This window comes from Teleopsis dalmanni, chromosome 2 (genome assembly GCF_002237135.1).
Source record: "Teleopsis dalmanni isolate 2A chromosome 2, ASM223713v2, whole genome shotgun sequence".
NCBI classification, from domain to species: Eukaryota; Metazoa; Arthropoda; class Insecta; order Diptera; family Diopsidae; genus Teleopsis; species Teleopsis dalmanni.
In genome coordinates this window covers 159,825,805-159,838,281 of record NC_051847.1, presented here as the reverse complement: position 1 = coordinate 159,838,281, position 12,477 = coordinate 159,825,805, and the positions used below count along the sequence as shown (strand labels likewise).

Here is a 12,477-nt window from a genome sequence, read left to right as displayed (position 1 = left end):
AATTAGATCGCTAGATTTTTTTCGTCTTAAGTGCCAACGTGTTTATAGTCGGCCCTTCAAGTCTTGTTTTTAATCATTTTAGGCAAGAAGATTTCAACAACAATTGGGAATAAGCAATACTATTTTTATGCAAAACATTGAAGTTTCGATAAAGTCAAAGAAAGTTTTCACTTTTGTTTCACGTGAAGGTTTTGTTTTAAATTTCATAGCTACCCTTACGACGCGTTGCTAAGCATTTTTTATTTATGATTATACAAATATCTAAATAAAAAGGTATTTGTAAAATGTCTTGTATATGTCTTGGTCCAAAACGTTCTGGAAAAACCCATTTATTGAAAGCATTACAAGATCCAAATTCAATAGATGAGACTTCGTATTCAATGCCAACAATCGGAACAAATATTTTTACAATAAAGTTTCCAAAAGTTTATAGTACGAATGACAAGCCAATTGATGCAGAACTCACAGACGGAAATACCAAAGAAACTCAGCAATCCAAGGGTTCAACCCGTCAAATTCAAAAAAGTATACAAGTTTTGGAAATTGGGGGTACCATGGCTTCTTTGTGGCGTCAGTATTTTAATGATGTTCAAAAGTTAATCTATGTAGTAGATACTTCCAACTTATGCCAAATATCTGCAGCAGGTAAGCACCTTACAATTTCGAGAACCATGTAAAATTTTGAAGTAATATTTTTTGGAAGGTGTGCTTTTATATTCCATACTGGCTGAACCTCGCTTGCAAAAGGTAAAAATTCTTATTGTTTTAACTAAAATGGACTACGCATATCGCCAAATGCGTAATGAGGCTATATTGATGCTTCAAATGTCGAAGTTAAGGAAGCAAATACGTCAAAATGTGACCATTGTTGAAGCAAGCGCGGTGAGTGGTAAAGGATTTAATGTTATATATGATTGGTTACAGAATGCTCTATAGAACCAACGAATTAAATGTTCTATATATATATATAAAATTTATAATATAAATCAATTAAACACGAAAACAATTTTAAATAAAGAAAATAATTTGAAAATATAGTATGAACATAGTTTTCCTATGTTGAGCATGTTTTAAAAATTACGTCCGCTATAATGCTGTTCATATCATTTCGGATCAAGAACAGTCAAATATAATATGCTCGCCCAAACCGTTTACGCCGTGTGAGCAAAACGGCTTGTCTTCGTGTCTAAACTTAAAATATGTACTGCTTAAACGCCTACTTCCCTTGACTCTAGTACTGAATTCACACGAGAATCTTGTTTGTATTATAGCTGTCAAAAATTTTTATTTTGATTTAAAAACAACAACAATTGACAGCTAGAATTACAAACATGACTCCTACAATTACAAGCAAAACTTTCGTGAGAATCCAGTGTTAAATCTTTGCGCAGAAATAAAATAATTGTCTTAAAGCGTGTGCATATTTACGTGCACTATTATTCATTATTGCATAAAAGATTGTCTTACCGATTTCGTTAAAAGCAATAATATTAAAAAATCCCTATATCATTATAATTAAAATTACGGTTCACCAATTTCTAGATGTTTAAGGATACATTTTTGGGGTGCATATTTGTTTAAAAGGCTCGAACTATGGTTCTTTTGGTTCGTGTGAATCCAGTATAACATAAATTCTATATCTTCTATTATTGTAATTTAAGTGACTAATTATAACTTATTTAAAATAAAATTCAATGTATATTCGTGTCATGCTCGACTATCTCCCATCTGCGCAAAAAGCCTTGTATTTAATATAATAATCATAGAAAACCATAGATTTGGTGAATGTTTTCTTTGATGAAAGATAAAAAAGTTTGAAATGTATTAAATAAAACAATATTTTAACCAAAATACAACAAAAGGTTTTATTTTATTTAACCAAACTAATTCGATATCACAGGAAGGGATTTTTTAATTTTTCTTCTTTTTGAATTAAGAGAGATAGTGAAAAATCCATAAATACTGTCACATGCTCGTTTCAAGTGTAGTTCAAGATACCGTTGAGTTTTGTCCATTTTTCCTAGAATAGAAAATTTTCAAGTATTATAAATTTAATCCTTCTATAATGTTTTTACATAATAATCCAAATCCTTTAAGATGTGCAAGCTTATTAAGTTGATTTGTTCACCAAGTGATATTGTGATTATTATTATTTGTGTAATAAATTGTATTTTGTGTAAAATATTTTTGTATCTCTGTGCTTTAGTGTAATGAGCAACTTTCATAGTTCATCCTTTACTTCTTTTACCGAAACAAGTTGAATACTCTCCATTGTTCTATTACTTTTTGGTATATACTCTACTGTGTCTGTATTACTGTATACTGAAGTATCTGAACTGTCTGTAGACGCTGAAGGGTCTGGGCTTGTGAATGTTATCTTTGATCCCGTGGCAATTCTGTGTAAATTTAAATTTGGTTTTGAAGTTAGTGTTTAATGTTTTATAATTAATTGTTTTCATTTATTATTTTTGAACTTAAGAATAATGAATTTATGAGTGAGTTTTGTAGAAAGTAGTTTTAGCAAGCAATTTTGTAGTTGACATAATGCAATTTAAATTAGTTTGTTCTGTTCAATATGAAGCTCTTGTAAAGCAATGAAACAACTACTTTAAATAAATACAATATATAATTTACACGATAAACATAGAATACCTTATTTAATTACAATAATTGCAGAAGCTTTAATGTCGTTGTCGCGAAGATCCTCGCAATTTTTGTAGATGTCTAATATATTTAAATATTTAATTTTAAATTTACATTTGAATAATTTATGAATAAAAGAAAGAAAGCTTTATTGTTATTGAAATTTTAATTATATTTACCTTTCTCTTGTTTGCATGTTTGCCTCAACATTCAGTTCACGGGGCTGATTAAAATCACATTCGAGCGAAAATGCTGAGTCTCCAGGTGTTATGAGTTCTGGATCGTTTTGTATAACAACAACATTAGAATATAAATCGCCTTCCTTAAGGGTTTGACATTGGTCGAATTTGAATTGCATTTCCATTGAACGTGTATTTTTAACACTTGGTTTTACGAAACATGGAGCTGATTGTTTATAAAAGCTACCACGAGTGTACATTACTCCAGTAAATGGTTTTTCTGTTTCCAGTACTACATTCATTGAATTGGAACCACATTTTAAATTAACTTTTTGTATGCCTTGGTCTGATCCTCCAATTTCGAATGTATCTGTCAGGTCCTGTTCCCAAATTTCTAAAGGTTCAAAAATAAATAATTTGTTGATTTAATTATTGATAAATAAATTTTGGTTAGAATTTTGAAAAAGCTCCAAATTGATGAAAAAAAAAACAAGAACCAATTTTAAATAAGAAGAAATAGGTTGTGATTATTGGAAAAATGAATTTTACTAATACGAACGTACCAATTCAGAAGATTTAATATAACTAAAATGTATAAAAAGTATATACATAAAAGGTTAATCAATATTTATGTCGCATATGACAGATGATTATCCTACTAATGTTTCTACCTGTAAGCGTTTAAGAAGACTTCTAAACTTTATCATTTCTTGACTGCATTGTCTATCGTTTATGTTTGTGTGTTTTGCAACGTACAATGAACATACTACCTTTTCTAATATTTTGTTCGTTTGTGGACGTTTGTTGCGCATTTCATTGTCAGCATGTATAGACTTATTATAAATAATATATAAATATATAAAATATAATATATAAAATTGGGGTCTATTACGAACGACTGTATGATTTAGGCTTTTTCATTAAATAAAAATAAATAACTAAATTAAATAAAATTATTTTCCATTATTCCCATGGAGGCTAAAACGGTTGAAAAATTAATTTCCTGAAGGAAATATGGAAAATATTTTTTTATCGTTTCTAATGAAGTTTTTGGAACTAAACTTGACGAACCATAGAAAATTTTATGAAAATTTTATTATTTATTTATTTTATTTCCAACGCATGAGATCATCGGAAAGACACATGCTTTCAATTTTGAAGTGCATTGAACCTTTTTTGTAAATCGCGCTTTTTAAAAAAGAATTCTCCATCATTGCACATATTATTTCTTACTAAATAATATTTGGAGAACTTTCAAATATTGCATCTATATTTAATAACAATTTTTGTATAAAATTATTTCTTCATTAAGTAAAAAATATTTTGCATTAGAAAAGAATAAAAATTCCGGTTTTCACACTGAAAGAATTTTTTATAGGTACTTTTTCTACACTGTAGAAATATTTCACAGCTTTTGATCTCCGGCTTACCTTGTTGACTCTGTTCACTTTTAGCTTTGTTATTGTCATGACCACCGCAATAAACCGCTGCCACTAAATATAATATTCCAAAAACGACCGCGATTTGAGTTTTCGTTGACATGTTGCCGAAATATTAAGATATAAAAGTTAACTTATAGTTTATGGTTATTATTTTTAATAAACAATTTAAATATTTTTATTATTTGATAGGTTTCTTTTCACTTTACACTTTCCAGCTTAAATACAAATTCACAACTGATGACTTTCGTGCTAAACCTGGAGCATATAAAACAGCATTTAACCAATTGGTAAATACAGTCAAAAGAGAGACGGTATTACCGCATAAAAAGAAGACGGAGAGTGCTTAAGAGAGCGGCTTATGCAAATCTGTACATTTGCTCTACTCTCTTTAGAGTTAAGCGCAAACGGAACAAGTGCTGAAGTGTGTAGAAATTTCAAGATTACAAAAGATTAGTATTAAAGCGCATCAGCAACGTTGTAATATATGTTGCCTCTTTTCCTCTACTTACTGCACTTAACCATTTTCTTGAATATTTTAATGCTTCTACTGTCCATTTTTTTTAATTTTTCCGCAGTTTTCCGTCTTATTTGCTAAAATGATTGCTGCATAAACGTGGTTGCTTAAAGGCCAGTTTAGTTCACTAAAATAATTGTATTGATAATTAATTTTTTATGTGAATCAAAACACTTTTCCGCATTTGTGTGGCACTGTCTCTCTTTTCTTTTATTTTAATAGCGTTTTTGTTTCCTTTTTAAATCTAAATTTAATATGCGATCTAGTGTTTAACTTCCCGCATTAATTTTTGCAAAAACGCAAAACATGAAACGGTTTAGTTCGTTGATCGTTACATGTTGGTACACAATGGAACTGCTTAGCATCGATCACTTCTTATGCTGTTTACACATAATATTTTTTACTTCCGATATTGGTAAAAATAAATTTAAATATTAATTATTTATTTTTTTTCAAAAACAATTAAAATATAAATAATATACAATAGTTTTTTCACTTTTAAATTTTTAGCTTAAATAATAAAATGTGATCATGAAGAATGGTTTCCAGTGGAACAGAGCACTACGACCATAGCAGGTGTATTGTGCCATAGCGCAAATAATAAAATCCTTGAAAATTTTATTTACAAGTACATATTTCAATTTACAAATATTTCATACGTGTTCGTGCAAGCCTTTTTAAATATTCTTATATTGTTTTATGAAGTGAATAGTAAAAATAGTTCATAATATCTGACTACATATTTTCAATTGAAAAATTCTGTTGTAGCAATAAACTATAATGCATAACTTAAATCAGTAATGTGGCCCACTTAATACTGCAATTTTACATAATTTAAATAAATTCCACCTATCTAATACCTATTTTGACATTTGTCCCGCCTGGTTAGAACTTACTATATTTTTTGATTTTTATTTCTTCTTGATAATTACTTACAGTAGTCACATAAAAATCAGAATATAATATTTTTAGTGCATTTCTTAAAATAGTTTTATTCCTCAAATATTAACACGATTATCTAACAAGTTTAGTGCTAAATCGTATACCATATATGTATATACAAATATAATGGCTTTGTCATTAAACTCTATTGACGATCTAAGTAAATAGATTGTAGTTTTGTTGATTGATCTAATACACGTACATATGCCATTGCGATAACATGCAATTACATTTACAAAACTTTTCTTCACCTTCCTTCTTTCTAGAGGCATTTTGATACTTTGATGAATTCTATCAATTTATTTATTAAGACATTATTGGCACAATCTTTTGTATGTTGGGAACAGTGATATAATATATGAAGTGAGCGTTCTTCAACCCTTTACCTGCTATTTAGTCAATGAATACATATTTTCTTAAACATTATTTTAATCTGTTTCATTACTTTAATAAAATATTTAATATTTCTGAACAGTTATTAGGAGTTTGCAATTGAACAAATTTCAGGTTTTGCAAATTACTTTTTTCCCACCCCTTCCTGGTTTTTTGAACCATTATTTTCCTTTTTGCTGCTTTATTAATGCTATTAATAGCATTGAATTGAACATGATTAATATAAGAATATAATAATAGATGTATCAAAAATATAAGAGTTCGATTTGGTCTTATGTGAAGAAAATACTTTTAAATTTTGTTCTTTATTATATGACATAAATATTATGTAGATGGATCATGAAAGTGAATTTTAATTTCAAACAAAAGCAATAAGCATCAGAAACCGATAAACTAATTTGAATAGAAATAGTTTATATTCGATTCAAATAACTAATAGTTTTTTTATTAGTAATAATGTTGATATACTGTAGATGTTTTTCTTGTTGTCTTAACGCGTTAGGCCGAATCTTTCTCAAAAAGTCTGTTTCACATTTTATGCCAATGGTAAAATTCTAACGGGTGGTTTCGTTTCGATTTATATCAAACATATCTTTGATATTCACTATGTGTTTAACCAAATTACTTTCAAATTTTTATTGATTTAAATATTTTTTTTATTGTATTGTATATATATTTTCATTGTTTTCTTTACCTTCTGATTGTGGTATGGGTATTTTTGGTTCTATTTTTACTTTACAGAATATATTTAGGTTTCTGTTGATTATCTCCAGTGTATTTTTAATCAGCCTATATTGACTGATTGTTGTGACTTAAGTAAGTGCATTGTTTTTGGAGAACTTGTTCAGTTCTAAGAGAAGTTTCTACGGAAGTGGTGACTAATATATAAAGCCAATCTTATTAACGGACCTATTATTTTGCTTTATTAATAATTCTCGTATTATATCTGAAGTATAATATATATATATAAACAATTTTACAATTTTTACTATTTGGTTTAAATTATTTTTTTTTTTTTTGTAAATTTAAGTTCTATATTTCTTTATTCTACAGAATATTTTGAAATGAAACTAGAAGTTTAATTATTTTTATTCATAATGGTCCAGTATCGTTGCACTTCAATATTTTCCCAGTTTGTTGACTTTGTAAAAACACTGCAAAAGAAATTAAATTTTTGAAATTCAATATTCAAATAAAAATTTTTTTATCTCCAACAAAAATAAATTTTATATGTTAAAATGTAATTTTGATCTCTACTTTAACATTTTATGTACATTAGCAAAACTAATTATAATAATTGATTTCAATGACTTCAGTAATATCGTTTGAGTTTATGGTAAGTTCATTAGCTGGAAAAAAAACTATTTATTTTTATTTATATTTTATTTTGGTCTTGCACTATTAAATTTAATCAATTCTTATTAGAGGTGCAGATGATAATATAATAAACTGCTACCACTTAAGATTTTAGTTCCGTTTACCTGCTTTCGACTTTATATCACTGATGCTGTTCAACAAGTATCTACTGAACTAATTTAATACTTACTCTTTGCATAACATCTGCAAGATTTCCTGTTCCTTTTTTGTAATTCCATCGTAAAAGGCGCTCAAATTGATGTCTAATAATGTTCGTGTCTGCATACCGGTTAGGAAAGTTGTTGCACCATTAAACTGCATACAATAATACATGGCCAGTTTACCAAGTTCAACATTAGCTTCCTTACAGATATTAGCCGCCTTCCGGCATAACTGCTTTTGTTTATCATCAGCTGGGTGCCAAGCCTGTGGGCCAGCATTCGTTAGGAGACCAAGTGCATGGCCGGCAGCGCAAACAAGGCCTACCTTTTCCTTTTGAAAAAAGTTGACATATGAGTTTAATGTGTCGTCCATTAGAGTGTTGCGCGCGTATGATAAAACAATCTATTACAGAATTGCGGAGAGCGGGACAATTATTATATTACATTTAAGCTGTGTGTTAAAGAGTATGATTACATCAAATCGACCTGGAGCGCGTTCAATGCATTTTCTTAGGATATCTAATGGATAACCAGTCACACCAATAAATTTAGCTTTGCCTTCCCGGACAATTTTTTCCAATTCCGGCAAACATTCATCGACGATAACATCAAGATTTTTTGCAAATTCAATATCGTGTATCTAAGTGTAAAAAATATGCTTATATAAACTAAAAAATTAAATTTTAATTATTACTTAAAGTTTAATGTTTACCATTCTTTAAAAAAAATTAATTATCATTAAAATTTAAACACAATGCCAAAGTATCTAGTTTCTTATAAATATTTAATTGTGAGTAAAAACAAATTAAAAAACATTTAGAGATTAATCTCCATTGAAAACAATGGAGATTAATTTAACTAGAAATTTCAAGTTCATGATTGATAATTGTAAAATAAGATAACTGTAAAATATTTCAACAATCTGAGTCCGAAAATTTTATAAAACGAATTGTTCCACCATTCCGTGATCTACATGGATCACTATTCTTTCACTAATTGATTTTTCTATAAAAGTATTAAATGGCACTTAGCTTTTAAGAGAGAATTGCGACTCAACCTCGTCTAAAACTAAAAAGCACTATAATCATTAACTGACAGTTAAGACGATGTTAAATTAAGTTTTATTAATTCTTCATTTATTTATCTTTTACAATTCTATTAATATCAACATTATTAATATTAGTTCTTGTCAGACGCAAAATATTTTATGTTAGACTTATGGCACTGGTTTTTCGAACCGTTGCATAAAGAAATATATACTATGGTAAAGTCTTTGTCAATTAAGTTATTTAACATGAATTTAAACGTATTTAATTTAATTAACGTATTTAAAACATTCTTATTCATTTTTTTGGAATACCATAAATGTAAAATCATGTAATTTTATCAAAATATAACAAAAAAAAATTTGCTTAATTGTAATAGATTACAAACAAATGTAACACAAATTTTAGCCGCGGTCTGCATGAGGCTTGTGTGCTTGAGTTGGACAGCCCTGATCTAGATCATTGTGTCAATAAAATATAGAAAATCAGTATACAGTATTTTGAATGAAAAGAACAGACGCAATATTGTATGGTTAATATATATATCTTTATGAAAGGGCATTATTAAACAAAACTCTTACTGTATATACTGTGTTATGTAAATTTAACAAAAATCTTTGTTATTCAACCTATGTTGTTTTCGGATATCCAAAGATATATTTTTGGTAAAAAAAATGAAGTTAAATTTTTTAAACAGTAATATTTTTAATTCAAATTAAATTTTAAGCAATGCTTTAGGTTTGGCTTATTTTCAAAGAGCTATTCAGAACACTGAAAACTTTTTCGACCTCATATCATGTTTTGCCTATAACAGGTTGAAAAATTATCGACAAAAGTTTGTGACAGTGGTAATTCACAACTTATTCAAATATGTGGTAACCAAAAGTAAACCACAAATACCGCTAAAAATTAATATAGTAATAAATTGAAATGAGAGAAAAAATGTTCTGAAAATAACTCAAAGTACGTTACTCGAAAAAATGTTTTTTACTATATGAATAAATGGTTTTAAAAACTTGTTTAAATAGAAAAATTGAGAACACCTCTATAAGTATAATTTATTCCAGCCTGCTTATTTCGTTGAATTATCAAAACATATTTACATGGAGTAAAGTAATTTATCAAATAGTTTTTATAGATTTTGAATATTGAACATAAATTCAAAGAATAACAATGAAATAATACTGCCAAATTTTTACTTACTTGAATAACATCAATATAATCAAGACCCAATAGCTCCAAACTTTTATATATGCTTTCTCTAGTCTTCTTTGCTGAAAAATCGAACATAGTTTCATATTTTTTTGTGTAGCGGCCAACTTTTGTCGCTATGTAATAAGCTTGCCTTGGTATTTCTTTTAGAGCTAAACCCAACACTTCCTCTGAACGGCCTTGTCCATAATAAGGAGCAGTGTCAATGTAATTAATACCTGTTTTAATAGCCTTGTGAACAGTTTTAATAGCTTCATCTAAATCCAGTTCACTTGGTAGTTAATGATTTTAAAATATTATTTATTAATACTTTATTTATTTATTTGTAGAATTGCAAGCTATTTTAAACGAAATAATTCAGTATACCCATAAAAATCACTAAAAGTGCCACAGCCAAATGATAATTTAGACACCATCATGCCGGTTTTGCCCATTGCATTATATTCCATACGTTTGCACAATTCTTCATCATGAAATTCTTTAACATAGGTTTTGGGTAAATTTGACATTTTTTTATTGAAAACTTAATAATTCTCAGTTTTATTAAAAGTAAATTATTATTTAAAATAAATTATAAAACACTGCCCAACCACACTTAAGCAAAAACATCTACTCTTCTCGCTTAGACCGATAAAAGTCAACTGAGAACTCAGTAAATACAATATCACTGAAAATATTTCAATTTCAATTCTATACCCTTTAAGCACAGTGCAATATTAGTATATTAAGTTTATCATGATATTTGTAATGCAATAAAGAAGATTTTCGAAAAAAAATATAAATCAGATCTATTTATTTGTCCGTCTGTTTCAACTATTTCTCAGTTTTTAAGATGAATGCATAAATGTTTGTATATAGGGTTTAATATATAGATATTAAATATAGAGTCATTGAACTATATCATATAGCTATATATATTATAGTTAACTGTAATAACTATACTATAGTATAGTTAAAACTGGTTTTTCTTGATTTTTTATGACGCAATTTAGTTAAAAGTTTTGTGGCTGACGAATATAGATAGTATTTGATATACGTACGTTTATTTATTGGTTTGGATTTAAACATATTTACCATATTAACGAAAACTTTAGATAAATTTTATAATAAAAACTCATTGATTTATCAACATATTTCAACCAAATTTATATGTTAAGTATTATTTCTTGTCGTACCGTTTAAGATTTATGAGAACGAAGTAGGAATCAGCAGAAGAAAAGGGGGACAAAGAAAACGATAGAAAGACAGTGTGCAGCAGGACTTAGAAGAAAGGAACATAAGAAAATGGAAAAAAAACAAAAAAATAGAGAAGATTGAAAGACTGTTGTTAAACAGGTTTAGGTCTTACATGAACTGTGCAGTCACGGATCATGATGATTATTTCTTGTCATATATCTACTTTCTTTGCTAATATGATTTGAATTAAACTATGAAAATTTAATTTTAGTTATATAAACTGAATAGTAAAATAGAAATGCTTATATAAAATGTTCAGCACTCTTATACTTTCACTCTTAAAATTGAGCTGATCGTTTGAGCTACGGTTATGTTTCAGTAAATAGTTGATATACTGATATTCATACCTATAAGAAGAGTTTATTCATTTGTTTACATAATTTATTTGATGAAAACCTGACATTAATAGAAATATTGTTATTGTAACGTTAACGATATTTAATATGCCGCGATTTATCGACGAATTTTTGGTAAAATCGGTTATTTATAGCAATTTTTCCACTACGTTATATATCAATTAATATGTCTTGACTCTCAAGACACCAAGCTTAAAAGAAATTTTAGTTAAATTGTATATTCTGAGCACTTTTTTTTTACTAAAATATAAACTTTGCGAAAAACTTTTGTGAGTAAATCCTTAAAAAAACACTGTGTAGAGGGTATTTCAATGCCGGAAAAGCCGAAGCTAAGTATTTTAAGTGCTCTGTTAATAAATTTGCATGATAACAAATCAGGGAAAAAATAAATTGCAATAAAAAACAGATTTTGCAATAAAAGCAATGCAATATAAATACTCGATTGCAATTTATACAAAATAAAAATATTTATATTTATTTATACGAATATTTATATATGTATATTATCACTTTTTAATAAATCGGTTATACAAGCATCTATTGGAATATTATGTTTGCATATTAACAAATTAAAATTTTTTTTTTGGATTGATTTTGAAGTCATAATGTCAATTATGACTTCAAAACAATTTAAACTCAGTAATTCGATATTGATAAAATTTAAATAATATTTGGAATTTAAATTGATCTAAGCCAAAGTGAAAGGAGAAGGTAAACTGATAAATACGGTTAGGTGATTTTTAGAATCACAAGAACGTTTTTAGGTATACACTCTACCACCGCCGTGACAGAAGCAAAAAAAAAAATAAATCGTTCACAATGCAATATCTGTAATAAATTTGTATAAAAAATTTTTGAGAGCACAGAGAAAGTTTATAGGTTTAAACTGTGGGATGGGATTGTCTGATATTTCAGAATGCCTTATCTGTATTGAAGTGGATGAGACGTTTGTTCATAATTAGCGATAAATGCACAGATAAAATTAAGTTAAAAGGAT

General features: G+C 27.8%; 3 protein-coding genes across 6 annotated transcripts; 1 reads left to right on the top strand and 2 right to left on the bottom strand.

Moving 5' to 3' along the window:
- The first annotated feature begins 284 nt into the window (after positions 1-284).
- Positions 285-936, top strand: LOC119676024 (ADP-ribosylation factor 1-like 1). Its single transcript, XM_038087246.1, has 2 exons — positions 285-645; positions 704-936. The coding sequence occupies exons 1-2, from the start codon at positions 285-287 to the stop codon at positions 934-936; spliced, it is 594 nt and encodes a 197-aa protein (XP_037943174.1).
- A 922-nt stretch (positions 937-1,858) lies between these two features.
- On the bottom strand, positions 1,859-5,206 carry LOC119680411. Of its 4 annotated transcripts, XM_038093213.1 has the most exons (5): positions 4,583-5,205; positions 4,253-4,519; positions 2,823-3,216; positions 2,076-2,396; positions 1,861-2,020 (listed from the first exon to the last, which is right to left on the bottom strand). In XM_038093213.1, the coding sequence occupies exons 2-4, from the start codon at positions 4,362-4,364 to the stop codon at positions 2,222-2,224; spliced, it is 681 nt and encodes a 226-aa protein (XP_037949141.1). In that variant the 5' UTR covers positions 4,365-4,519; positions 4,583-5,205; the 3' UTR covers positions 1,861-2,020; positions 2,076-2,221. The 4 variants fall into 4 exon arrangements, with proteins under 4 accessions (XP_037949143.1, XP_037949141.1, XP_037949142.1 ...); XM_038093215.1 differs by lacking the exon at positions 2,076-2,396 and adding an exon at positions 2,653-2,724 and having other exon boundaries at positions 1,859-2,020; positions 4,253-5,206; XM_038093214.1 differs by lacking the exon at positions 1,861-2,020 and adding an exon at positions 2,653-2,724 and having other exon boundaries at positions 2,308-2,396; positions 4,253-5,206.
- A 1,931-nt stretch (positions 5,207-7,137) lies between these two features.
- LOC119680410 (L-galactose dehydrogenase-like) lies at positions 7,138-10,519 on the bottom strand. The gene is made up of 5 exons (XM_038093212.1): positions 10,255-10,519; positions 9,880-10,159; positions 8,106-8,270; positions 7,660-8,033; positions 7,138-7,267 (listed from the first exon to the last, which is right to left on the bottom strand). The coding sequence occupies exons 1-5, from the start codon at positions 10,395-10,397 to the stop codon at positions 7,192-7,194; spliced, it is 1,038 nt and encodes a 345-aa protein (XP_037949140.1). The 5' UTR covers positions 10,398-10,519; the 3' UTR covers positions 7,138-7,191.
- Positions 10,520-12,477: the final 1,958 nt, after the last annotated feature.

What these genes read in the sequence shown, in the direction of transcription:
- LOC119680410 (XM_038093212.1), bottom strand. Translation starts at nt 10,397, where the DNA reads ATGTCAAATTTACCCAAAACCTATGTTAAAGAATTTCATGATGAAGAA. An exon ending in ATTATATTGATGTTATTCAA is followed by an intron (nt 8,271 to 9,879) that starts GTAAGTAAAAAT and finishes TTTTACACTTAG; the next exon opens with ATACACGATATTGAATTTGC. An exon ending in GCGCTCCAGGTCGATTTGAT is followed by an intron (nt 8,034 to 8,105) that starts GTAATCATACTC and finishes ATTCTGTAATAG; the next exon opens with ATTGTTTTATCATACGCGCG.
- LOC119676024 (XM_038087246.1), top strand. Translation starts at nt 285, where the DNA reads ATGTCTTGTATATGTCTTGGTCCAAAACGTTCTGGAAAAACCCATTTA. An exon ending in ATGCCAAATATCTGCAGCAG is followed by an intron (nt 646 to 703) that starts GTAAGCACCTTA and finishes ATTTTTTGGAAG; the next exon opens with GTGTGCTTTTATATTCCATA.
- LOC119680411 (XM_038093213.1), bottom strand. Translation starts at nt 4,364, where the DNA reads ATGTCAACGAAAACTCAAATCGCGGTCGTTTTTGGAATATTATATTTA. An exon ending in AAGTGAACAGAGTCAACAAG is followed by an intron (nt 3,217 to 4,252) that starts GTAAGCCGGAGA and finishes TTGAACCTTTAG; the next exon opens with AAATTTGGGAACAGGACCTG. An exon ending in AACATGCAAACAAGAGAAAG is followed by an intron (nt 2,397 to 2,822) that starts GTAAATATAATT and finishes AAATTTACACAG; the next exon opens with AATTGCCACGGGATCAAAGA.